Below are 25,651 nucleotides of genomic sequence, written 5' to 3'. Positions count from 1 at the left end.
CCTTGTGGCTCGGGTCACCCGCTGCCTGCCATGAACAGAGCTGAAAACGGAGCCAGAGTAAAATGTGTCCCATGCAAAGAGCCTGCGCCAGGCTCCCATGTACACCCGTGTACAGCACCTAGCACATGGGCACCGTGCTCAGTTGGTCCCGGACACGGCTGTAATAAACATGGCTAAAAATAGCTAAGCTCACCCTAGCCCGCAGTGCGGAGGATGCACGTCTGTGCTGGCCCCTCTCGGTCTCAGCCAACACACAGAGCTTGGGAAATTGAAATGTACTAAGAGACGCGTAACCTTCTAACTCTGTTGGCAGGTAAGTGGTGAGCAAGAGAAGGAGATTAAATTGATGTGATAGATCGTTCGCTCTGGATAGTCTGCCCACGTCCACTGCAGCAGCTCCCGACCCGGCTATCGGTCTGTGTCACATTTCTCCAGTTCCAAATAATCGGCTTTTCTCTCTCTCTTTTTGTTTTGAAGCTCTTTGGATTCGTCTATGCCTGCTATGTCAGCAAAGTATTTCTGGAGGAAGAAGACAGCTGTGAGTGCTTTTGCTGTTAGTCACGGGGGGGGGGGGGAGATGTCACAATGCTCAGGGAGAACGTGGCACACTGGCTTGAACAGCCAGCACTGGGCACAGAAGTGTCAGGATTGATAGGGGGGAATGCACCAGGCTCCTTTTTAATCTGGGCCCAGTGCCAAGGATCAGGCCTCTGGCAAGGGACTGCCCTGCCCACGAGCAGCCCACGGGACAAGCATCCTTCGGCTTTCTGCTGACCGCACCCCAGATTGTGTCATGTTGTCAGGCCTGGTGGTGCCGGATGGCTGAATTAACAGACCAGCATGACGCTATGGACTTTAGTTCACTGTGAGAACGTCGACACAGCAGCGTTATTCCAAAATCACTTAGTCCGCGTCTACACAGCAGGCAGTTATTTTGAAATACTGTCGAAATACTGCCAAGGTGGAGGACTGCTTCCTCCGACTCCTGTAACCCTCAGTGCACGAGGAGTAAGGGAAGTCGGAGGAAGAGTACTCGATTTCGAAATAAGTGCTGTGTAGATGCCCCCGATTTCGAAATAAGCGACACAACTACTGTAGCTCAATTTGTGTCGCTTATTTCAAGTTAAGCCCCGCTGTGTGGACACCCTGCCTGGTGACGCCCAATGCAGCGGAGTGCGGCACCACAAAGTACCACACCCACTGTCAATAGGGGCGATAACTAGCGGCTGAAGAGCTTGCAGCGTGGTTTGTCGGTAGCTGGGCCAGGGTGTAGGCCCCTGGTCATTTAACTGACTTTGCTTGTAACTCTCCAACACCTGCTTTCCTGAGGGGAAGTGGTTGGCTGAGGGACTGGGATTCTGAGCAGAGCTGGGGGAGCCCTGGAGTTCAGGGCTACAGAGTTAGTAGGAGCAGATCTTGAGTACTGGGGAGCCTTTGACTCCCGGTAAATGCCTGGGTGAAGTGTTAGCCTGACTGTAGCCTGACCAGCCGAAGGAGGGTCCCACCCGCTGCCGGCCGGGGGCAGGGTCTGGCCCTTCTGAGCTGGGGTGATGCCGAACATGACAGCGCCATACTGGCTATTTCTGCCCTTCTTAGCGGAGTCCTGGCATGAGAGAGTTTTGTAGCAGAGAGGAGCCTTCCGGGAGAACCTGGGTGCAGAGACGGGCCCCTGACCATGCTCTGAATAACCCCCCCTCCAGCAGTACAGCCATCCCAGAGGCTGTGTGCACAACCGTCCCACTGGGACGCTCGTTGGGGCTGTGTGCACAACCGTCCCACTGGGACGCTCGTTGGGGCTGTGTGCACAACCGTCCCCCTGGGATGCTCGTTGGGGCTGTGTGCACAACCGTCCCAGTGGGTCCCACATTGGGGCTGTGTGGATTAGGGAGCTGGCACAGCGGCTGGTTACATTGCATAAGGCACTTCTGGAAGGTGCTCAGATGCTGCAGTGATGGGGGCCAGCTGTGAACCTGAACAGGGGAGAGCAAAACGAGCACTGGAGACCTCATCCAGAAGCCTGCACTGGTTTTGCGTTCACCGACTTACTCGTCTCTCTGCACCAAGCGCCACCTCCTGCGGGGCCACCGGGCGCCCCACCAGCTGGTGCTGCCAAGAGGGGGAAGGGCTGGGCACGGCCCAGGGGACAGCGGCTCGGAGCTCCGTGACGAGATGCCAAGCAGCAGCTGCAGCCTCCCAGCCAAGCCCAGAAGGACGAACACGAAGCCATCTGCACCTACGTGCCACGTGGGCGTCCAGCAGCAGGCAGAGGCTCAACGCAGCCGCCGGGACGTGAGCTGAGCAACACTCCCTGCGTGGATGTGAGGGCAGATTGCCACGCTCGCGCTGGTCCCAAAGGCTACGTCTGCACAGCTCCGCAAAGTGCACGCACACACGCCGTTCTTTCCACATAACCTCGGAACCCTGTCCAGCCGGAGGACTCCTGCAGCCCTCGTAGCATGAGGAGCCAGGGAAGGCGGAGGAGGCGTGCTCTGTTGCGAAGGCAGTGCTGTGTGGGCGCACCCACACTCAAAAGACGTGATTTCAACGAAAGTTACACAATTAGCGTAGCTCAAACTGCATAGCTCACTTCGAGGTTAGCCCTGCCGCGTAGACGGCCCCAAAGTGCACCGGCTCACAAGTCATGTGATTTGGGGCCAGCGCTGTAGGGTTTTATTAATCTGATGCTGGTCCTATGAAACAGTCATTGTGGGTCGTTGCATGATGGAGGAAGGTTTGCAAAGCACAGAGATGTTTAGCCAGGCAAGTGCTTTTTGGAAACCTTCTTCTACAACACAGAGTCCTGCAAGAGCATCAAAGGGCCCCCGCGCAGCCGCAGCTTCGACATTCCCACAATGCAAATGGGTAACGAGCACAAAGAATGCGGGTCTCTGTCGCCATTAGCAGGACTCTGGCAAAGCATTCATTGCAGAACCATGCTCCCGGGGGTTTGCTTGGGCAGATTCCAGGTGTGTCTGTGTGGTCACAGCTGCTGCCCAGTACAGCTGCGGGGCTGCAGCACATCTGGTGGAGACACTAAGCCATCAGGAGAGAGCTCTCCCATCGGCATAAAATCCCAGCTCCGCCCACGGCACAAGCTCTGCTGGCAGGAGCAGCTCTCCCGTGGGCACAGCGCAGCGCCCGCCGTCCTGCCCCTGTACCTTACGGCGCTCCAGAGGGTGGAATGTTGCCAGCCCTGCGCGATTTCCGTTTTGCTGACTGGGGCTGCAGAGTAGCTACGGCCTGAGTTGAAAGCTGAGGAAGGATTCCAGCTCAGTGTGCAGGCAGTTCCCTAGCAGCAGCTGTTCTGCGTGAGGGCAGGCGGTTACCCACCGCTCTGTCACGGAAGCAAAGGGGCATTTGGGTTCATTACACAGGTATAATTATGGGAGCAGGTAGATTCCTTTTAAAGTTGCTTGGCACTTTGGAGTCTTCTTCTGGCTTGTCTGCATGGGGCATTAGCATGTGGCAATGGGGGAGGGATAGCTCAGTGGTTTGAGCATTAGCCTGCTGAACTGAGGGTTTTGAGTTCAATCCTTGTGGAGGCCATTTACAGATTTGGGGAAAAATTCATTGGGGTGGTACTTGGTCCTGCCATGTAGGCAGGGGACTGGACTCGGTGACCTTTCAAGGTCTCTTCCAGTTCTAGGAGGTAGGCAATCTCCATTAATTATAAAAAAAAAATCAGGGTGTGAATCCAGCACAGCTGCATTTTGCACGGTCATGATCCCCATGACTGCTGCGGCAGCGCATGAGCGGTGCCGTTGGGCGCTGTGACGTGGTCCCGTTTCAAACAGCAGCACATCAAAGCGGCCTCTGTTCTGGGACGGTGTCTGTGCCGGATGCCACCGTCAGGCACGCTCGTGGCTACAGCCAACCTAGACAAAATATCCTCTTGGTTTTACTCTCCTCCCAATACTGTAGGGATCGGCAAGCTGTCCGATCTAGGGCAGGCTAGAGACAAGCCGGGGATGTTTGTGGCACAGCAGGAATTGAACTCGAGTCAGTGCTCTAACCACTGAGCCATCGTTCCTCTTTTCCCGCCGCCATCAGAGCGGGGTATTTTACCTGCTCCACCCTCCTAGGCAGTCCTCAGTTACAGCCAGTGTGAAACATTATCTCCTCCTAGTCAGTGTTTGAAATGGTAGCAGCAGTGCCAGCAGGAAGAATGGCATGGGAGTGGCAGTACACTGTGCAGAAAGACGGACACCCACAGAGCCATAATCACAGACTGTTACCGATCCAACCTGCTCCATTTATTTGTTCCCCGGCGGAGGAAAGGAAATGTAAGCACAGCTATGGGCGAATTAAAAAAAAATCGATTTCATTTATTTTCACTGAATAGTCCTGCAGACAGCCGCACATGAGTGCTGAGTGCTCGGCCGGTAATTAAATGTACACTCACACTGATAGCCATCCAGCAGCAGTTACTGCTCATCTGCAAATCATTCTTTCCAGCCAGCTGGCAGCATCCGATCACCAAACGGAGACCGTGGTTTACCGCAGCCAGCCAGTAAATCAGACAAAAAGCCCCAGCCAGGAACATCCCTCCAGACCACATCCAATAGGAGACTCACATAGGGTAGCTGCTAGGCCCCTTCTATTTTACGTGCTCGCACGGCTCCCATCGCCACATTGTGTGAGTGCTCAATCTCATGGGTTTAGCCTCACCCAGCTCCGCGAGGCAGGGCAGTGGCATGGTCCCTGTTGTACGGACAGGAAACAGAGGCAAACCAAGGCTAAGTGACTTGCCTAAGGTCACAGAAAAAGCAACAAACTTCTGGGCCATCCCCGCCCTTGCTTGATCTATCTTCATTTCATCACCCAAAGCTGCTGCTGCAGCACAACTCGGTCTCTGGATTCGTCACTCTCTCCCAGTTTGGAACCAGATTTTTCTGGGAGTTAGGTCTCAGTCTCTGCTCTCCCAATCTGTGCCGGGTACGTGTTCCTGCTGGAGGCTGCCTAGGGTACGAGGGCCACGCAGAACCCGGGGGGAGCTCTCTTCCCCGCACAGCCTGCCGGGACAGCTCAGGTCACTAACGCGAGCATTCGGTTGCATTTTGAGGCTGGCACTTGGGGCTCCAGTGCAGCTTCCCAGAGGGGTCCTGAAGCCGCTGGGCAGGAGAGCTGTGGGGGAAGGGGGTGCTTGGCACCTGTGCAGTTAGGCTGAGATAACCGTACGGCTGTCAGAGGGCGCAGTCTGGATCCTGCACGATTCAATGACTCAATAAGAGAGAGAGGACACTGAGCTGGGAGAGTGTGGCAGGTTTGTGACACTGGCACGGCGCCTCCTGCTGGCCTGTCTGTAAATTAACTCTTCCAGCCCTGCAGCACCCCCTGTTGGCTGTTGTCTTGCCCTTAGATACCTGTCATTTTCTGCCCTTGTCAAGCCCTGTGTCCCTCCTGGCCCACAATGTGCATTTCGTCATGGCACTGCCCCATGGCCGGGGCCCTCCCCTCCCAGGGAACCCCTATCCCCTAGACCCATCTTATCAGTGACTGCCAGGTGACACCTAGCCCCTGTCCCAGGGGCAAACTGAAGTCTGACATGGCCACTGGCACTCATCACTGGCAAGGGGGCGTGGACCTGCTGCCTTCTGCTGCCCTGGCTGCCCCCCTGCAGCAGCCCAGTACCCCCAAGCCCAGTACCCCCCAGCTCTGCCTGCCTTTCCCCAGCCCTGCTCTGTCTCGGGTACCCTCTAGCTCCGTGGTCACCAACCAGTAGATCGTGATCTACCGGTAGATCTCGGAGGCTCTAAGAGTAGCTCTTGAGCCCTCTCTGAGCTGCGTGCCTGCGCAGTACATTTACATTAGATTTCCTCATTTGAGGAGCAGCTACTCACTGAGCAACAGCACAGGTGAGTAGCTGCGAGGAATGGTGGGAATTTTTTTTAAAGTAGCAGTATAAGGATTGGGGATAGCAAGTGATGGAGAGGAGGAGAATAGAGAGGGCGGGGCTTCAAGGAAGGGGCGGGGCTTCAAGGAAGGGGTGGGGTGGTAGATCTTGGTTTGGTCTGTCATTTAAAAAGTGATCTTGGGTGTAAAAAGGTTGGAGACCACTGCTCTAGCTGCTCAGAGAGCCAGGTCCCTCCTGCTCCATGGCTGGTGCAAGAGTGTGTCTGAGACTAGCAGCCCCTATTTATACTGCCCCAGTTGGGTCCTTATTACCTGCTACCTCATCTGCTTGCTCCATGGTCCCTGCCCGCCCTCAGGCTTATCTCACCCGGAGCAGGGTAGCGGCCCACCTCTGGAGGGGTTGCAAGCACTTTGAAGGACAGGATTAGAATTCAGAACGGCCTTGACAGATTAGATGATTGGTCTGAAATTAACAAGATGAAATTCAATAAAGACAAGTGCAAAGAACTGTTCTTAGCAAGGACAAACCAAAAGCACGACTCCTAAACAGGGAATGCCTGGCTGGGTCGTAGCATCACCGGCATGGATCGGTGGTCAGAGTGGATCACAAATTGAATGAGTCAGCTGTGTGAGGCCATTGCAAAACAGGCTCACGCCATTCTGGGTTGCACTGACAGGTGTGTTGTGTGCAAAGTAGGGGAGGTAATTGTCTGGCTTTACTCACTACTGGTGAGGCCCCCTCTGGAGTATTGTGTCTAATCTGGGTGCTGCACTTGAGGAAGGAGTTGGATGAATTGGAGTGAATCCAGAGAAAAGCAACAAAAATGATCAAAGGTTTAGAAAACTTGACCTAAGAGGAAAGATGAAAAAACCGCTGGGCATGTGTAGTCTGGAGAAAAGCAGACCAAGGGGAGACCTGATAACAGTCCTCAGATATATCACGGGCTGTTGCAAAGAGGACAGTGATCAATTGTTCTCCACGTCCACCGAAGGCAGGACAAGAAGTAATGGGCTTAATCTGCCACAAGGGAGATTTAGGTTGGATAGCAGGCAAACCTTGCGAGCACAGAGGACAGTTAAGCTGTGGAACAGGCTTCCAGGGGAGGCTGTGGAATTGCAGTCAGTGGAGATTTCTACAGTCAGGCTGGACCAACCCCTCTCAGGGTCTAGATTTACTAAGCCAGGGGTGGGCAAGAGGCAGCTAGTGGGCCACGTGGCCGTGGCCGCCTTGCCAGCACCCTGACTACACAGCAGCCGCAGCCGCAGCCGCAGCCGCAGCCGCAGCCGCTTTAAACAGCAGGCTGCTAATTGCTCTGCAGTATAGGCAGGGAGGAGAACGCTACACTCGCAGTCCCCGTCCCTTAGCAAAATCCTCCAGCTCCCATTGGCCAGTCTTCGGCCAATAGGAGCTGAGAAATTTTGTTGGAGTCAGGGGCAGCAAATGAAGCCTCCTCACTCCCCCATCTGTGCTGGAGCAAGAGCCATGTGGAGCAGCTGCCCAGCACGCAGGCAGGGAGTCTGCAGAGCTGCTGGCTGGGAGCTGCCTGGTAAGCACCTCCTAGCCAGACCCTGCCTGTGGCACCCCACCACCCTCCTCCCAACTACCTGTCCCAGGCCACCCCCCCAAACCCTCTGTATCCCCTCTCCCCACCTCCCCCAGGTCACAACTCCCTCCCAGACCCCGTATCCTCTCCTGCACCCCTCCCTCCTCCAGGCCAGAATCCTTCCCTGCACCCATACCCCTCCCTGACCCTGCACCCCATTCCCCTGCCCCATGTCACCACCCAAATCCTCTGCATCCTCTTCCCCCAGGTCACAACTCCCTCCCAGACCCTGCACCCTCTCCTGCACTCCTTCCCCAGGCCAGAATCCTTTTCTGCACCCATAACCCCTCCTGGACCCTTCACCCCGAACCCCTGCCCCTCCTTCACCCAAACTCCCTTCAAACCCCACACTTCCTCCTGCACCCCAGAACTCTGTCATCCAAGACCCTGCACCTCCGCCACAGAAGTGCGGCCCTTGGCCACTTACCAAAATCTTGGAGTGCCCCTCCCCCCCCCCATTAAAATGTATGGCCACCCCGGTCTAGATCAAACTACATTGCATTGTGAGGCCCTTCTGGCAACAAAAATCACTGCCTGGCTCCAGGAGCGGGGCTGAAGCCTGAGCCCCACCACCCTGGGAGAGGGACCCAGAGCCGACGCCCAAGGGCTTCAACCCCAGGCAAAGGGCCTGTAACCTGATCCCATGAGTTACATGGGATCCCGACTCAGAGTGGGAGAATCGCTGGCCTAGAACCACAGAACACTAGGACTGGAAGGGACCTCAAGAGTCATCGAGTCCAATCCCTACCCCCACGGCAGGACCCAGCACCATCTCGATCATCCCTGATGGGAAGCTCCATCCCTGGAGATATTTAAGAGCAGGTTAGATAGACACCTCGACCTCCCTACACAACTTATTCCAGTGTTTAACCACCCTGACAGGGAGGAAATGTTTCCTAATGTCCCACCTAACCCGCCCTTGCTGCAGTTTAAGCCCATTGCTTCCAGTCCTGTCAAGGACTACTACTTCCAGAGGCCAATTGTTCTACTTGGCCTCTACTTCCAGAGGCCAAGTAGAACAATTTCCCCCCCTCCTCCCTGTGATACCTGAAAACTGCTCTCATGTCCCCTCAGTCTTCTCTTTTCCAAATTAAACAAGCCCAATTCCTTCAGCCTTGCCTCATTGCTCATATTTTCTAGACCTTTCATCATTTTTGTTGCTTGTCTCTGGACCCTCTCCAATTATGTGTGAAATGAATTGTTCCTTCCTAAGTGGAACACTTTGCATTTGTCCTTATTAAACCTCATCCTATTTACCTCAATCCATTCCTCCAATTAGTCCAGATAATTTTGAATTACGACCCTATCTTCCAAAACACTTGCAACCCCTCCCAGCTTGGTGTCATCTGCAAACTTAATCTCTCTATACCAATATCTAAATAGTTGAAGAAGGTATTGAACAGAACCGGTCCTAAAACAGACCCCAGTGGAACCTGACTTGTTATGCCCTTCCAGCATGACTGTGAACCATTAATAATGACTCTCTGATAACGGTTATCCAGCCAATTATGCATCCACCTTACAATAGCCCCATCTAAGTTGTATTTGCCTAGTTTATTGATAAGAAGGTCATATGCGACTGTATCAAATGTCTTACAAAAGTCTAGGTATACCACGTCCACTGCTTCTCCCTTCTCCACAAGACTCACTATCCTATCAAAGGAAGCTATCAGCTTGGTTTGGCATGATTTGTTCTTTACTAATCCATGCTTTTTGTAACCTGTCACCTTATTTTCTTCCAGCTGTTTGCAGATGAATTCTTTAATTACCTGCTCCATTATCTTTCCTGGCTCAGAAATTAAACTGACTGGTCTGTAGTCTCCCGGGTTGTTCTTATTTCCCTTTTTATAGATGGGCACTAGATTTGCCCTTTTCCAGTCTTCTGGAATCTCTCCCGACTTCCATGATTTTTCAAAGATGACAGCTAAAGCCTCAGCTACCTCCTCTATCAGCTTCTTGAGTATTCTGGGATGCATTTCATCAGGCCCTGGTGACTTGCTGACATCTAACTTTTCTAAGTGATTTTTACTTGTTCTTTTTTTATTTTAACATCTAAACCTACTGCATTTCCACTGCATTCACTACGTTAGTCATCTTCATCAAACTTGTTGGTGAAGTCCGAAACAAAGAAGTAATTAAGCCCCTCTGCCATTTCCAAGTTTCCTGTTATTGTTTCTCCCTTCTCACTGAACAATGGGCTTACCCTGTCCTTGGTCTTTCTCTTGCTTCTAATATATTTATAGAATGTCTTCTTGTTATCCTTTGGCTACGTCTAGACGGGCATGATTTTCCGCAAATGCTTTTAATGGAAAAGTTTTTCCGTTAAAAGCATTTGCGGAAAAGAGCGTCTAGATTGGCACGGACGCTTTTCCGCAAAAGCACTTTTTGCAGAAAAGCGTCCGTGCCAATCTAGATGCGGTTTTGCGCAAGAAAGCCCCGATTGCCATTTTCACAATCGGGGCTTTTTTGTGCAAAACAATACCGCGTTGTCTACACTGGCCCTCTTGCACAAAAGCATTTGCACAAGAGGGCTTTTGCCTGAACGGGAGCAGCATAGCATTTCCGCAAGAACACTGACAATCTTACATGAGATCGTCAGTGTTCTTGCGGAAATTCAAGCGGCCAGTGTAGACAGCTGGCAAGTTTTTCCGCAAAAGCACCTGCTTTTGCGGAAAAACTTGCCAGTCTAGACACAGCATTTATGTCTCTAGCTAGACTGAGCTTGTTTTGTGCTTTTGCTTTTCTAATCTTGCCCCTGCATACCTGCATAATCTTGCCCCTGCATCCTTTGTAATTTGACCTAGTTTCCACTTTTTATATGAATCCTTTTTGATTTTTAGACCATGCAAGATCTTCTGGTTTAGCCAAGGCAATCTTTGGCCATACTTTCTATAGCCTAGATGACTTCTTGAGATTCCTTCCAGGCCTGCATTTCTGTGAGTCTATAATGGCTGCCCCCAGAAGATCCAAGTTTCCAAAATGGTTGCCCAAACGGCATGTGCAAATCTCACATTTCTTCATGAACACACAGGTCTCGTGCTGCACTGAAACCCTGGGCCCCCTTGGAACTCCCACCTTTCTTATCGCTGGGATTGTGAAGGAGGGTCGGTCGCAAGCAAGGCAAGACTTGGCTCCAGGTTCAAAGCTGATCTGAAACTTCAGACACTTGAAAAGATTCTGCTAACTCTGGGCTGAGCCTGTGGTTCCGCCAGCCCACCGTGGGGGTTTATCTGAGAAGCATTCTGGCTCTTGCTTGAGTATACCAATGAAGCCTTTGATGGGGTCTGTCTCTGCATGCTAGTTACGGTAGCTGGGTTAGTGACTACTAGTTCTGGTGTCTAAGGTCTGATGTCTACACTAGAAAATTAGGTTGGCTTAACTAAGTCGCTTGTGTGCATGAAAAATTCTCACCCCAGGCAATGTAGTTAAGACGACCTAACCCCTCTTTGCTACACCAGTGGGAGAACCTCTCTCTCATTGGCATCACGTGTCCACATCAAAGTGCTCCATGCTGTAGGCCTGCCATAACTTAAGAGATGCAGCACAAAGGACAGCCCTAGCTGGCCTCTAGCATTTGCTATAGAAAGAAGTGTCCAATCCTGGGCAAACAGAGGCACACTGGCACCTTGCTGGGTGCTGCTTACCAAAAGGGAGCCGTCGGCAGCTGCTTTAATTACAAAGCGGTGGCCAGAGAATCATAGAATCATAGACTAATAGGACTGGAAGGGACCTCGAGAGGTCATCGAGTCCAGCCCCCCGCCCTCAAGGCAGGACCAAGCTCCGTCTACACCATCCCTGACAGATGTCTAACTAACCTGTTCTTAAATATCTCCAGAGAGGGAGATTCCACCACCTCCCTTGGCAATTTATTCCAATATTTGACCACCCTGACAGTTAGGAATTTTTTCCTAATGTCCAATCTAAACCTCCCCTGCTGCACTTTAAGCCCATTACTCCTTGTCTTGTCCTCAGTAACCAAGAGGAACAAATTTTCTCCTTCCTCCTTGTGACACCCTTTTAGATATTTGAAAACCGCTATCATGTCCCCCCTTAATCTTCTTTTTTCCAAACTAAACAAGCCCAGTTCATGAAGCCTGGCTTCATAGGTCATGTTCTCTAAACCTTTAATCATTCTTGTGGCTCTTCTCTGTACCCTTTCCAATTTCTCCACATCTTTCTTGAAATGTGGCGCCCAGAACTGGATACAGTACTCCAGCTGAGGCCTAACTTGTGCAGAGTAGAGCGGCAGAATGACTTCACGAGTTTTGCTTACAACACACCTGTTGATACAACCTAGAATCATATTTGCTTTTTTTGCAACAGCATCACACTGTTGACTCATATTCAACTTGTGGTCCACTATGACCCCTAGATCCTTTTCCGCCATGCTCCTTCCTAGACAGTCGCTTCCCATCTTGTATGTATGGAACTGATTGTTCCTTCCTAAGTGGAGCACTTTGCATTTCTCTTTATTAAACCTCATCCTGTTTACCTCTGACCATTTCTCTAACTTGCTAAGGTCATTTTGAATTATGTCCCTATCCTCCAAAGAAGTTGCAACCCCACCCAGTTTGGTATCATCTGCAAACTTAATAAGCGTACTCTCTATCCCAATATCTACATCATTGATGAAGATATTGAACAGTACGGGTCCCAAAACAGACCCTTGAGGAACTCCACTTGTTATCCCTTTCCAGCAGGATTTAGAACCGTTAACAACAACTCTCTGACTACGGTTATCCAGCCAATTATGCACCCACCTTATCGTGGCCCTATCTAAGTTATATTTGCCTAGTTTATCAATAAGAATATCATGCGAGACCGTATCAAATGCCTTACTAAAGTCTAGGTATATGACATCCACCGCTTCTCCCTTATCCACAAGGCTCGTTATCTTATCAAAGAAAGCTATCAAATTAGTTTGGCATGACTTGTTCTTCACAAACCCATGCTGGCTATTCCCTATCACTTTATTACCTTCCAAGTGTTTGCATATGATTTCCTTAATTACCTGCTCCATTATCTTCCCTGGGACAGACGTTAAACTGACCGGTCTGTAGTTTCCTGGGTTGTTCTTATTCCCCTTTTTATAGATGGGCACAATATTTGCCCTTTTCCAGTCTTCTGGAATCTCCCCTGTCTGCCATGATTTTTCAAAGATCATAGCTAAAGGCTCAGATACCTCCTCTATCAGCTCCTTGAGTATCCTGGGATGCATTTCATCAGGACCTGGTGACTTGCTGACATCTAACTTTCCTAAGTGATTTTTAACTTGTTCTTTGTGTATCCTATCTTCTAAACTTACCCTCTCTCTGCTTGTATTCACTATGTTAAGCACACCTCCAGACTTCTCGGTGAAGACCGAAACAAAGAAGCCATTGAGCATCTCCGCCATTTCCCAGTTCCCTGTTACTGCTTCTCCCTCCTCACTAAGCAGTGGGCCTACGCTGTCCTTGGTCTTCCTCTTTCTTTTAATGTATTTATAAAGGTCTTCTTGTTTCCCTTTATGCCTATAGCTAGTTTGATCTCATTTTGTGCCTTTGCCTTTCTAATCTTGTCCCTGCATTCCCGTGTTGCTTGCCTATATTCATCCTTTGTTAGTTGTCCTAGTTTCCATTTTTTATATGACTCCTTTTTTATTTTGAGATCATGCAAGATCTCCTTGTTAAGCCAAGCTGGTCTTTTGCCATATTTTCTATCTTTCCTACACAGCGGAATTGTTTGCTTTTGGTCCCTTTGAAATACTTCCAACTCTCCTCAGTTGTTTTTCCCTTCAGTCTTGCTTCCCATGGGACCTTACCTACAAGTTCTCTGAGCTTATCAAAATCTGCCTTCCTGAAATCCATTACCTCAATTGTGCTGGTCTCCCTTCTACCTTTCCTTAAGATCATGAACTCTATTATTTCGTGATCACTGTCCCCTATACTGTCTTCCACTTTCAAGTTCTCAACTAGTTCCTCCCTATTTGTTAAAACCAAATCCAGAACAGCTTCTCCTCTGGTAGCTTTTTCAACCTTCTGAAACAGAAAGTTGTCTCCAATGCAGTCCAGAAACTTATTGGATAGCCTGTGCCTCGCTGTGTTAGTTTCCCAACATATGTCTGGATAGTTGAAGTCCCCCATCACCACCAAATCTTGGGCTTTGGATAGTTTTGTTAATTGTTTAAAAAAGGCCTCATCCACCTCTTCCACCTGGCTAGGTGGCCTGTAGTAGACTCCTAGCATGATATCACCCTCGTTTTTTACCCCTTTTAGCTTAACCCAGAGACTCTCTACACAGCTATCTCCTACGTTCATCTCCACTTCAGTCCAAGTGTGTACATTTTTAATATACAAGGCAACCCCTCCTCCCTTTTTTCCCTGTCTGTCCTTCCTGAGCAAGCCGTACCCTTCCATACCAACATTCCAATCATGCGTCCCATCCCACCAGGTTTCTGTAATACCAATGATATCATAGTTGTAATTATTGGTTAGCAATTCCAGTTCTTCCTGCTTATTACCCATACTTCTTGCATTTGTATATAGGCATCTAAGATACTGATTTGATCTTGCCTCCCTGTTGTGCCCTGATCCTCCTTTCTCCTTGCCATTATAGGCCGTAGTCACCCCCATTTCCAACCCATCTCCCAGTCCCGCACATTCAGCACTTACCTGTGGGCTTTGCTCACCTGCCCCCGTCGAACCTAGTTTAAAGCCTTCCTCACAAGGTTAGCCAGTCTGTGTCCAAACAAGGCCTTCCCGCTCCTGGAAAGGTGAACTCCATCTCCGCCAAGCAGTCCTTCCTGGAAGAGCACCCCGTGATCAAGGAAGCCGAATCCCTCCTGGTGACACCATCGTCGCAGCCAGACATTCACCTCCAGGATGCACCTCTCTCTGCCCGGGCCCCTACCTTTGACAGGAAGGATAGAAGAGAATACCACCTGCGCTCCAAACTCCTTCACCCGTACTCCCAAGGCCCTGTAGTCACACTTGATCCGCTCAGTGTCACACCTGGCAGTATCATTTGTGCCCACGTGGATGAGTAGCATGGGGTAGTAGTCAGAGGGCCGGATAATCCTCGACAATGCCTCCGTAACATCTCGGATACGGGCCCCTGGCAGACAGCATACCTCTCGAGTTGAACTGTCAGGGCGACAGATGGGTGCCTCCGATCCCCTCAGAAGAGAGTCTCCAACCACCACTACCCTACGTTTCCTCCTCGCAGTGGTGGCAGGAGACTGCTCAGCCTTGGTGGTGCAAGGCCTGGTCTCCTCCACTGTGGGGGGTGACTCCTTGTCTCCTGCAGAAAGTAAAGTGTAACGGTTATGTAACAACACAGTGGGAGGGTTAGGAGCAGGGGTGGAACACTGCCTGCTGCCGGAAGTAACCAGCTGCCAGTGCTCACCCTGCACCACCGCCTCCTCCATAAGTGGCTGGTCAACAGTCCCACATCCTAGGTCAAGTATCAGAGGGGTAACCGTGTTAGTCTGAATCTGCAAAAGTGACGAGGAGTCCTGTGGCACCTTATAGACTAACTGAAGTGTAGGAGCATAAGCTCCTAGGTCAGTGACCTCAGTGGACTCCACAGGAATACTGTCCAGGAATTCCTCATGGCCTCGAATGCACCTCAGCCTGGCCACCTCCTCCTGTAGCTCTCCCACCTGCTGCCTGAGAGATTCCACCAGCAGGCACCTTTCACAACGGTTGTCTCCCCCAGCCTGGAGATCACTCAGTGGGAATTGCAAGCCAATTGCAAGGGAATTGCAGAAGACTACAGGTCCCAGAATGCATTGCACTGGCAGCTGTTCAGTCACTGGGTCACACCTGCATTGGGCAATGTGACCCTGAGCTGCACTTTGGCCACCTCTGCCTTAGTATCAGCACTAATTGCCCCTGGCCTTCGTTAGGGGAGGAAGGTGATCTCAGTCTGGCTCCCGTTCTTCATTTCCCTTCCCCAGCCCTGCAAACCGACACTGTAGAAAATAAAAATCTCCCGGTGGGATTGAACCCCGCCCGTTGTATATGTTGTTATGTCTGTTGGAACCTGGCAAAGGGTGTATCTGCCTCTGCTGTCGCTGGGCTGTCTTTGCATTCCATACAGCGCACGGCTTTCAAACACACCCGTGCAGTCAACACACTTTTAATATTAATGCCACTGTAGTTGAGATTCAAATGCATCTTTTTAATGGAATATCTTATTAGACTGGGAAACGCAGGCTGCTGTGAAAGCTGAGAGCTCCTTGAATATTCAGTTAGAAAGACAAATAGGCCTGCAGGGTGGCCCCTTGACTTCAGTCTGATTTCCAGAACACTAATAGGATAATCCATGGGAGTCAGTGCTTCTCAAATGCTGTGGATATCTCTGTGCATCTTTCCAGAACATCAGCTACACCAGCTCTCTCAGGGTACAATCGGCGCAGCCGCGTTATGTCGGAGTCACTGACGTTATTTGGAAATAAAATCTACACAGCAAGCCGTTATTTCGAAATACTGTCGAGCTGGAGGACTTCTTACTCCAACTCCTGGAACCCTCATTCCACGAGGAGCAAGGGAAGTCAGAGGAAGAGTGTTCTTGATGTGCAGACAGCGCCAAATGCCAAATTCAGCCATGTCAACTTCAGCTACTCAATTGAAGTAGCTGAAGTTGCGTCGCTTAATTCGACTTTTGCCCTGCAGTGTAGACGTGCCCTCAGAGTGTTTCGGAGGTTCTGCTATGCAGGGAAAGGGGAGAGAATCTAATTTGCTTAAATACCAGTTTCCTGTCCAAAAGTTGCCTTGCATTCAGGTGGAGTGGCTGCCCATGTTGCAGGGGATTCACAGACCTCCCGGGGTGTCCGTAGGAGGGTGTGGGTTTCAAGTGCACGGAGGACTTTGGAGGACAATTCCTCCCTGGCGTTTCAGTGGGAAGAATTAAGTGACAAAGCTGAGAGCGCGTATAGGAATAGCACAGACCAGCTTCTCTTGTCTTAGCGCCACCGGTCGGTGCTATCACCTGGCGCTCGGCCCAGAGAGACAGTCGTGGGCGAGAGGGGGACGGGAATTTGTCCAGGGAGAGTTAGAGGCATGAACTGGGTCGTGGTTCAAAAACTGCAGTGGAAGGAGCTGCAGAGCGACACAGCACCTGCCCCTTGCTCCAGCTCTGAGGAGCCATTGGGGGGTCTGGAGTGAGTGGCAGGGGAGGGGGGCAAGATCAAAGGTCAGGAGGAGCAAGCCCCTGGGCCGTTCTGAGAGCTGGGGGGCAGGCAGTTTGTACTGGAGTCAGAGATGGGAGGCAGTGGGGGGTGGAGAGAAAAGCCACTGAGAACGTCCACAGATGGCAAGAGGGAGAGACAGGAACCCAGTGAAGGGGACACAAGAGGGGCTGGTGAAGGGTGAGGGTGAGTCGAGAAAAGGTGGGGGGGGTGGCTCGGCAGCCAGGGTACGTGACAGAGAAAGGGGGTGAACCAATCCTGGAACAAGACCCCGCACGGGATCTGCTTTGCAAGTGCTGCACAAAATGGAGCCTTTCCCCTCGTGCTTCGAAAGCGCAGGGCAGCGACCGAACCCTGCTGGCACGGAGCAAAGAGCAGAAAGTCACACACGCTGTGATGTAACCCCCCCCTCCTCCCCCAGTGGCCCAGGCAGGTAATGTTGGCAGTTGCCCCCCAGACAGGCAGGACTGCGGGTGGGAGAGGCAAGGATTTGCCTTGCGTTAGCTTTGTGAAAGAGTCACCGTCCCTTGTGAGCGCGCCACTCTTTGGAGTGACCCCTCTGCAGCCCACAAGTGCTGCTGGCACTAGAGAATGTCCACTGAGCCGCAGAGCGTCCCGGCACTTCGCAGATCACAGGTAGTCAGGGCCCTGCGGTAAGCAGAACTGCCTTGGCTCTGCGTTTGCACATGGCCACCACAGCGGGGGCCAGCGGCAGATATAGGGCAGGGTGAGGGGGCGGCTGCCCCGGGCCCCGCGCCCTGGGCCCCGCAAAACTCTCATCCACCCCTGGTGGGGGCCCGATCCTTTGCTGGGGATCTCTGCATGGAAAAGAGCCCCTCGTCTTCCCTGTCTTCAGGAAGGCTGCGTGGTCTAGTGGTGGCCGGGGAGGGAGGGGAACTCGGAGAAAATCCTTCTCCTCCCTGTGCCACGTGTCACATGGCGTAGCAATGCCAGCCTGCACCAGGGCCGGGGGATTAGCTTCCCTGGAGCCCCTCTGCAGAACACCTTCAGATCCTGGAAGTGGCTAGAAAAGCACAAACTGCAGGAGAAAGAACCCCCCGACTGAGCAATCACACACGCGCGCACACAGAGATCAGCTCAAATCTCCTCCCAGCCTCTGCGGCTCCGAGGGGCTCCTCTCTCCTCCTTTTCCATTTGCAGAAAAGGCTCCTCTTTTGGCCGAGCCCTTATGCCTTGTGAAACGAGGCGCACGGGGTTCCCCGAAAGAGCGCGCTTGCTCTTCTGCAAAACCCCGTAGTCTAGACTAGCCTGTCTGGGACGCTGCATTGACTTCGGGGGTCCCTGTGGATTCCACCACTGGGGAGAGGGATCGGGCCCAGGGGGCGCGTTGGTGTGCCGATGCACGGCCTCTGCCTGTCACGCTCACGCAGTCCGACGCGCTCTGCCTCAAACGCTTTCTCCTGCTCAGCCAGTCACACGAGGGTCCTGCTGGCACATCGCACCCGCCAGGAAGAGCCCTGTTGCCGCAGATTGGGCTGCTACCCTGGAGTGGGGGCAAGAGGGAGGGAAGAGAAGAAGGAAGGAGTCAAATCCACTGCCCCATCCTGCTCCAGCCATGTCTCCTGCCCCTGCTGACCCCCCTTCCTGTTCTTTCCTCCCCACAGTTGACTTCATTGGCGGATTCGATTCCTACGGCTACCAGGCCCCACAGAAGACGTCACACTTACAGCTACAGCCTTTGTACACGTGAGTGTCCCTGCTCATGGGGGGGAGCGGGGCCCCATCCCACGAGGGGCAGGATGGCTCTGGGGACTGGCCATGGGCCATGCGGCTGTCCCCCTCTGATCAGCCCTGGCTCCTGGCAGGCCACAAGCCACCAGCACAGCTGGCCCCAAACAGCCCCCTTGGCAGAGGGCCAGCTGCCCTACTCGTCAGGGTGAGGTGCTGTGGGGAGTCGCACGCCCTGCCCTGGCCTCTCTATAAACCAGGGCCCCCCTCTCCAGAGTGGCCCAGGGAGGCTGGGTTGCTAGGGCAAATGGGGAGGCCACACACTAGCAAAGCTCCCCTCGGCATGCCCCGGTGCCCCCCACCCCGCCAGGCTCGCCGAGAGCTGGGCGAGCGGCCCCAGGCCCTTTGCAGGGAGGTGAACGCAGCGGCTCTGGGAGCCAGGTCGTGAGAGACACAGGCCCCGGCCTAAGCCCACAACGGCGCCGGCGGATCCCTGGCGGGACCGGGCAGCCGGGGGAGACGTGAACCCAGCTCCGGGGCTCGGGGGGAGGGCAGGCTTGGGGCTCCCCCGCTTTCCCCACAGGTGGCCAATGGGGACTCAGGGCTTCAGGGAGGTGTCGGGTTCTAGCCCACGAGGGACTGCGATGGGAGCCGGATGTGCAGGAGGATCCTGAGGCCTCGCACTGAGCGAAGGGACAGAGGGGCCAGACTCAGAACCAGGGAGTGCGCTGCAGGGAGAGATACTGAGACCTCACTGCTGTGTGGGTGGGGGCTGGGGGCTGGGGGCTGGGGGGGCACCTCACTGCTGTGTGAGTGGGGGCTGGGGGCTGGGCACTGGAGGGCACCTCACTGCTGTGTGGGTGGAGGCTGGGGGCTGGGCACTGGGGGGGCACCTCACTGCTGTGTGGGTTGGGGCTGGGTGCTGTGCACTGGAGGGCACCTCACTGCTGTGTGGGTGGGGGCTGGGGGCTGGGCACTGGGGGGCACCTCACTGCTGTGTGGGTGGGGGCTGGGCACTGGGGGGCACCTCACTGCTGTGTGGGTGGGGGCTGGGGGCTGTGCACTGGGGGCACCTGACTGCTGTGTGGGTGGGGGCTGGGTGCTGTGCACTGGGGGGCACCTCACTGCTGTGTGGGTGGGGGCTGGGGGCTGGGCACTGGGGGGCACCTCACTGCTGTGTGGGTGGGGGCTGGGCACTGGGGGGCACCTCACTCCTGGCCCACAGACCCACAGCGCTCCCGGTCTTCCTGTCCTGATCCTCCAGGCAGCTGTCCCAGACAACTCAGCCCTGACCCAGAGCCCCCTGGCCCTAAGCCCCCCCTTTGCCCAGAGCCTCCTGGCCCTAAGCCCCCCCTTTGCCCAGAGCCTCCTGGCCCTAAGCCCCCTGGCCCTAAGCCCCCCCTTTGCCCAGAGCCTCCTGGCCCTAAGCCCCCCGGCCCTAAGCCCCCCTGGCCCTAAGCCCCCCGGCCCTAAGCCCCCTGGCCCTAAGCCCCCCCGGCCCTAAGCCGCCCTTGCTCAGAGCCCCCTTGCCCAGAGCCCACAGCGCTGCCCCGCCAACACAGGCAATTTTAACCTGCCACCTCCCAGCTGTTCTATCCCTGGCTTGTCTCCATTGATCAGACCGACAATGGCCCCAGGGCCCTGGATCCAGAGAAACAAGAGCTGCCCCAGGGCCCGGGGGTGGGAGCGCGGTGCAGAAATTGGCTCTGCTCCGTGGCTCTCCAGCCCTGTGCTGGGCAGCCGCTAGGCCTCTGGCATGCCGGGTGTTTTCCAGGGGGAGCAGCGTCTCTTCAGAGAAGTGCCCCCCCCCCCCCCCCCCCGCCGATGGAGCTTAACTAGGTAAATGCTCAAATGAGATAACGATGAAAAACCGAAAGGGATTAGCCTCGTTTGGGCTTTGCTGGCTGCCAAAAATTAATTGTGTTTTAAGTCTTGTATGTAAATTCAAGGGCAGGCAGTGCAATTAGAGATGCAGAGAGGAGAGAAATGCCTCCCGAGCGCTGCCGTGCCCAGGCTCAGCGCTGCCCGTCTCTGGGCTCCAAAGGGAAATGCCCCGTAGCCGGGCAGCGGGGGAGGTGGCTAGCGCAAAGGGGCTGCAGCGCAGCGGGGGGAGGAACACGTCGTGGGGGGCGGTGAAATCTGCAGGGCCACGCCCGGGATTGAGTTGGCCCTCGGCTCCCAGGAGGGAGATGGCTGGGAACTGGAGGAGCCTTTTCCAACATAAATGCCACTCAGAGGCGGCTACGGGACATTTCTTCTCTGCTTTGCTTTGTCGCTAGCGTGTTAGCTCAGACCAGAAGCGCTTTGGGGCGGGGACGGCTAGTTACCTCGTGGCTGGGCAGCCACAGGGGAGCCCGTAGGCACATGCAGGAAAATGTCACCTCATGACTTGGAAGCCTGCAAACGAGCCGTCTCCTCGCTCCCGAGTCCCTGGGTGCTGCAGCCTCCCAAGGGAGACAGAGCCACGCTGGCGTGGCGTGGAGAACTTCGGCCTTAAAGCGGCCCCAGCGCGGTGCTGCCCCGCCTGCAGGGCTGACACTCAGCTGGCTGTCAGCTGTTCCCTGCGCAGCTGGGGGTGCAATGTGCCCCTTGGCACTTGGTCACCGCTTTGCTGGTGTGACGTAGTGGGGGTACCTGGCTGGTTTCTATGCTGCTGGCTCTGGGGGAACCCCCACTGGCTGTCGTGGGGACCACGACCCAGCAAAACAGGATGAGTCACTATGCAAACCAGTGGCCAGACACCCCCCATGGAGAGGAACAAAGGAAGGTGGAATGCTGCCTTGGCTGGGGGGCAGGGCTGGAAGTTAGTGAGTTGGTTGCTGGCTGTCGGAGGGCATGGAGGAGAGCCTAGGGGAAGGGGCTGGAGTTTAGGGGCCCAGTCTCCCCCATCTCAAGGGGGCCTGAGGCATCCTAGCCCAGTTCCTGTGACCAGACTACATCTGTGCTGCGCTGTGCTGGAGGAGCAATAAACCACCCTCAATTCCACTGGCTGGTGCAGTCTGTTTGTGCCATTTCGGGGTGCAGGAGACGGGGAACCCCCAACGCGCCGTCACACTGGTGTCAGAAGTGGGATGCACTGCACCCCGTGGATGGAGCTTCCAGCGGCAAGCGACAAGGCGCAGTAGAAGCAAGAGCCCTGGAGCCAGGCGTGCTGGAGACAGAGCGAAGCGGTTCCTGGGAATCGTGGGGCGCTGCAGCACTAGACTGGTGAGTCTGCACCGAGGGGCCCAGCGGGCAGATGGCCTACGCCCGACTCTTGAAGGCAGAGCTGGTGGGGCTGTGCAGAGAGAGGGGCTTGCCTGTGCAGAAAGCAACCAAGGCCCAGCTGATTGCCCAGCTGGAAGATAATGACCAGCCACAGGGCCAGGATCTTGTCCCCAGGGGAAGCAGCCAGACCCCCCCTGAGAGTGTGTCAGGCTCAGAGAGGGGGAGGAGCGCTGGAACCCAACGGAGAGATGAGACAGCGTCTCCCGGGAGGCCTGCAAGCCGTAGCCCATCTAGGGCAGGGGACAGCCCAGCGGAGCTGCGGCGCCTGGAGATCCAGCTGCGGATCAGGGAATTGGAAGTAGAGGACCGAGAGAAGGACCGCCAGGACCGAGAGAAGGAGCGCCAAGATCGAGAGAGGGAGCGCCAAGATCGAGAGAGGCAGCGGCAGCATGAGCTGGCCATGGCAGAGTGGAGAACCGGCGGGGCACCGGCTGCGCCAAGTGCGGATGGGCCCCAGGGTCCCAGGACTGCCAGACGCTTGGAGAGGCCCGTGGTGGCCCAATTGAAGGACATGGGTGACATAGACGGGTTCCTCAGTACCTTTGAGAGGGCCTGTGGACTGCAACGGGTTCCCCCAGCTGACTGGCTGCAGGAGCTCATCCCCGCACTGAGCCAGGAGGCGGCCGGAGTGCTCAGTCAGCTGGAGGACCTACAGCCAGGGGATTACAACCGAGTCAAGGAGGCCCTGCTGCACAAGTTCGGGCTGACCCCCGAGATGTACAGGAAGAAGTTCCGGGGGGTACAGAAAGGGCCACGGGAGACCTATGTGGACCTGGCCTCCCGCCTGGCGCAATACTGCCGCAAGTGGGTGTCTGGAGTCGGAGCCCAGACCGCAGAGGAGCTGCTCAAGCTGGTCATGATGGAGCAGTTCTATGAAGCGTGCCCACCCAAACTGAGGCTGTGGCTCAAGGACCGGAGACCAGAGAACCCCCAGGAGGCCGGGAGACTGGCGGATGAGTTCACGGAGAGCCGGTCCGGGTGTGAACGGGAGTCCCGGAGAGAGAGGGAACCGCGCAGAGACCGGATCTCGGCTGAGCGACGGAGGGAGTCAACTACGGGGCGAGACCAAGGAACAGGTCATCTGTGCCCCAGAGAACCAGCCAGGGCCGGGACAGAGACAGCCCAAAGCCTAACTTGCCATCGCTGTGGGCAAAAAGGCCACAAGAGGGCTCAGTGCACCAGGTCCCAGGACCGGGGACTTTCCAGGGTTAACTGGCTGGGGCGGGAGGAAGGGCAGGCTGCCCCAGAGGCAGGGGCTGGCAGGCAAACCTCAGCTCAGAGAGAGGGGAAGGATGCTCAGTGCACCTCCCCTGGGAGGTCTGATTCTCAGGAGGCGGATTTCTCCGTGTACCGGGTGGGGGCAGGACGGCCCCTGCGGAGCGAGTGCCTCATACCCCTGGAGGTGGATGGTAGGAAGGTGACGGGCTTCTGGGACACGGGGGCGGAGGTGACTCTGGCCCGATCCGACATAGTGGCCCCGGAGCGGATACTACCCCACGCGCAGCTGACCCTGAAGGGCATAGACGGGTCCCCGTTTAAGGTGCCTGTAGCCCGGGTGCATCTGAAATGGGGGGCGAAGGAAGGCCTCAAGGAAGTGGGGGTGCACCCGCACTTGCCCACCGAGGTGCTGATGGGGAATGACCTAGAGGAGTGGCCCCATGAATCCCAGCGGGCTCTAGTCACTACCTGGAGCCAGAGCCAGCGGGGGGCTGACAACGTGGGTCCAGGGAAGGACTCCTGGCAGCATCCTCAGGGTCCCATCCCAGTGGACACGGGGTCCAGCCAGGCTGGGACTCCGGACCTAGGCAGAGGTGGGGGACAGGCCCCGATCCCTGCCTCAGCAGCTGAATTCCAGGCTGAGGTGCAGGCAGACCCCTCCTTGCAGAGGCTGAGGGACCAGGCTGGCCTCCATGCAGCTCAGCCCCGGGGGAGAGGTGGCCAGGAGAGATTCCTGCGGGAGCGTGGGCTCCTGTTCCGTGAGTGGCTCCCCCCCAGGAAGGCGAGGGCATGGAGGGTAGAGCGGCAGCTGGTCGTCCCCCGAAAGTATCGCCTCAAGCTGCTGTATTTGGCCCACGATTCCCCCGTTGGGGGCCACCGGGGGATCCGGAGCACCCGGCTGAGGCTGCTCCAGCACTTCTATTGGCCGGGAATCTTTACAGCCGTGCAGCGGTACTGCCGGTCCTGTGACTCCTGCCAGAGGGGCGGGAAGGCCCAAGACAGTAGGAAAGCGGCTTGGGGGTCTCTACCCCAGATAGACCCTCTGGGCTTGCTGAGAGAGTTATGGGAGGGGAAGTCCTCCCTGGATGGAGCATCGGGGGTGGAAGCCGCCCTGGCTGTCCAGAGAAGGCTCGCTGGGCTCATGGCCCCGGCCCGAGAGACCCTGGCCAGAGATCAAGGCCAGTGGAAGGGTGGGTGTGACCCCCGAGGACGGGCCTGTGCCAGTCGCCCTGGAGCGGGGCGGCGAGTGGACAGAGGGAAGCCAATTCATGTGGGGCCTCGCCACGGCCGGCCCGAGTCAAGGGGAGCACCCATGTCCCCAGGGCGGGTTCCCACGCAGAGGACCCGAACTTCCCTAGGTCACGAGCGGAGTGACCCTGCTCAGTTCGCTCTCGGAGGGGGGAGAACTGTGACGTAGTGGGGGTACCTGGCTGGTTTCTATGCTGCTGGCTCTGGGGGAACCCCCACTGGCTGTCGTGGGGACCACGACCCAGCAAAACAGGATGAGTCACTATGCAAACCAGTGGCCAGACACCCCCCATGGAGAGGAACAAAGGAAGGTGGAATGCTGCCTTGGCTGGGGGGCAGGGCTGGAAGTTAGTGAGTTGGTTGCTGGCTGTCGGAGGGCATGGAGGAGAGCCTAGGGGAAGGGGCTGGAGTTTAGGGGCCCAGTCTCCCCCATCTCAAGGGGGCCTGAGGCATCCTAGCCCAGTTCCTGTGACCAGACTACATCTGTGCTGCGCTGTGCTGGAGGAGCAATAAACCACCCTCAATTCCACTGGCTGGTGCAGTCTGTTTGTGCCATTTCGGGGTGCAGGAGACGGGGAACCCCCAACGCGCCGTCACAGCTGGCTACGCAACCCTGCCAGTTTGGGGGCTGGCAGAGGACAAGTCCCTGGGGCGGCTGGCCCAGCTCAGTAGGGTGCTGTGCAGAGGGAGCCTGCCACTGGTAGACTAGGCATGACGGCAGAGGAGGCCTGCGAACTCTGGCGGCTGTGCTGAGACCAGATTCTGCGACGGCCTTGGGGCAGCCAGTCAAAGAGCATCGGCCAGTGCTGGAGCCGTGCGTGTGTTTCTTTGAGTTTGCAATGAGGGTCGAATTTCTTTCCAAGCAACCAAGACAACGGGCTGGCTCACAACCGGCCGTAGTGTGGCATTGCAGTAGCACCTGACGTCCCTTGCGGGGGTTCGGGACCCCGCTGTCAGTGTTCCCTTTACGCTAAGTGTTTGAGAGGTTCAGATACCACCCTGCTGACTGACAGAGCACCCACAGCCAGCAGCATGTGTTTCTACTGGCGGTGCACATCCACCCGTGCGTTGGCGCCCATAACAAAATTTATTCCACACACGGTTGGCAGAATTAGCGGGAATACTGCCCACTGTGCGAGGCACCAAATGCACATCCAAAGTGCACAGAGCTCTTGGGGATTCTGCTTCCTTTGGCCTCCAGGGATCAGTTGCCCCCATTTGAATGTGTAGTGTGTGATGGTGTTATTGGGCAAATCCTGGCATGTCAGCCCGACACACTGAATTCAGTGGGATCTGGCCCCCCGCTGTGGAGCAGACAGTGTGAAGCGGCTGGACGGGCCTGGATTCCTCAGTGTTGTACCGCTCACGGAACGGTGCCGGACGGCGCATGCAGTGAATTGAACTTGGCCAGATGCACCTGCAGCTGCCTAAACCCCTTCCCGCTTGGGAAGAGCAGCAGCGCCAGGCGCAGGGAGCACAGGCCTGTCCAGGAAGCTCCCTGGGCACAGAGTGAGCCTGGCGGGTTGTTCCAAAGATGAACCGAAAGGCTGGGGTGGTTTCTCATGAGGGTTCTGTTTTGGGAGATTAAAGCCCAGGTACCGGC

At 55.3% G+C, this 25,651-nt stretch overlaps 1 protein-coding gene across 1 annotated transcript in view; it reads left to right on the top strand.

Annotated features, from left to right (window-relative positions):
- Positions 1-25,651, top strand: part of NKAIN1 (sodium/potassium transporting ATPase interacting 1) — a 212,728-nt gene that overhangs the window by 163,269 nt on the left and 23,808 nt on the right. Inside the window, exons 5-6 of the mRNA XM_075908789.1 lie at positions 478-538; positions 18,252-18,333. Coding sequence (XP_075764904.1) covers positions 478-538; positions 18,252-18,333 — 143 coding nt within the window. The remainder of the gene's footprint in view (positions 1-477; positions 539-18,251; positions 18,334-25,651) is intronic.

This window comes from Pelodiscus sinensis, chromosome 25 (genome assembly GCF_049634645.1).
Source record: "Pelodiscus sinensis isolate JC-2024 chromosome 25, ASM4963464v1, whole genome shotgun sequence".
Taxonomy (NCBI): Eukaryota; Metazoa; Chordata; order Testudines; family Trionychidae; genus Pelodiscus; species Pelodiscus sinensis.
Note: the sequence above shows the minus strand (reverse complement) of the source record. Positions and strands in the feature narration are given on the sequence as shown.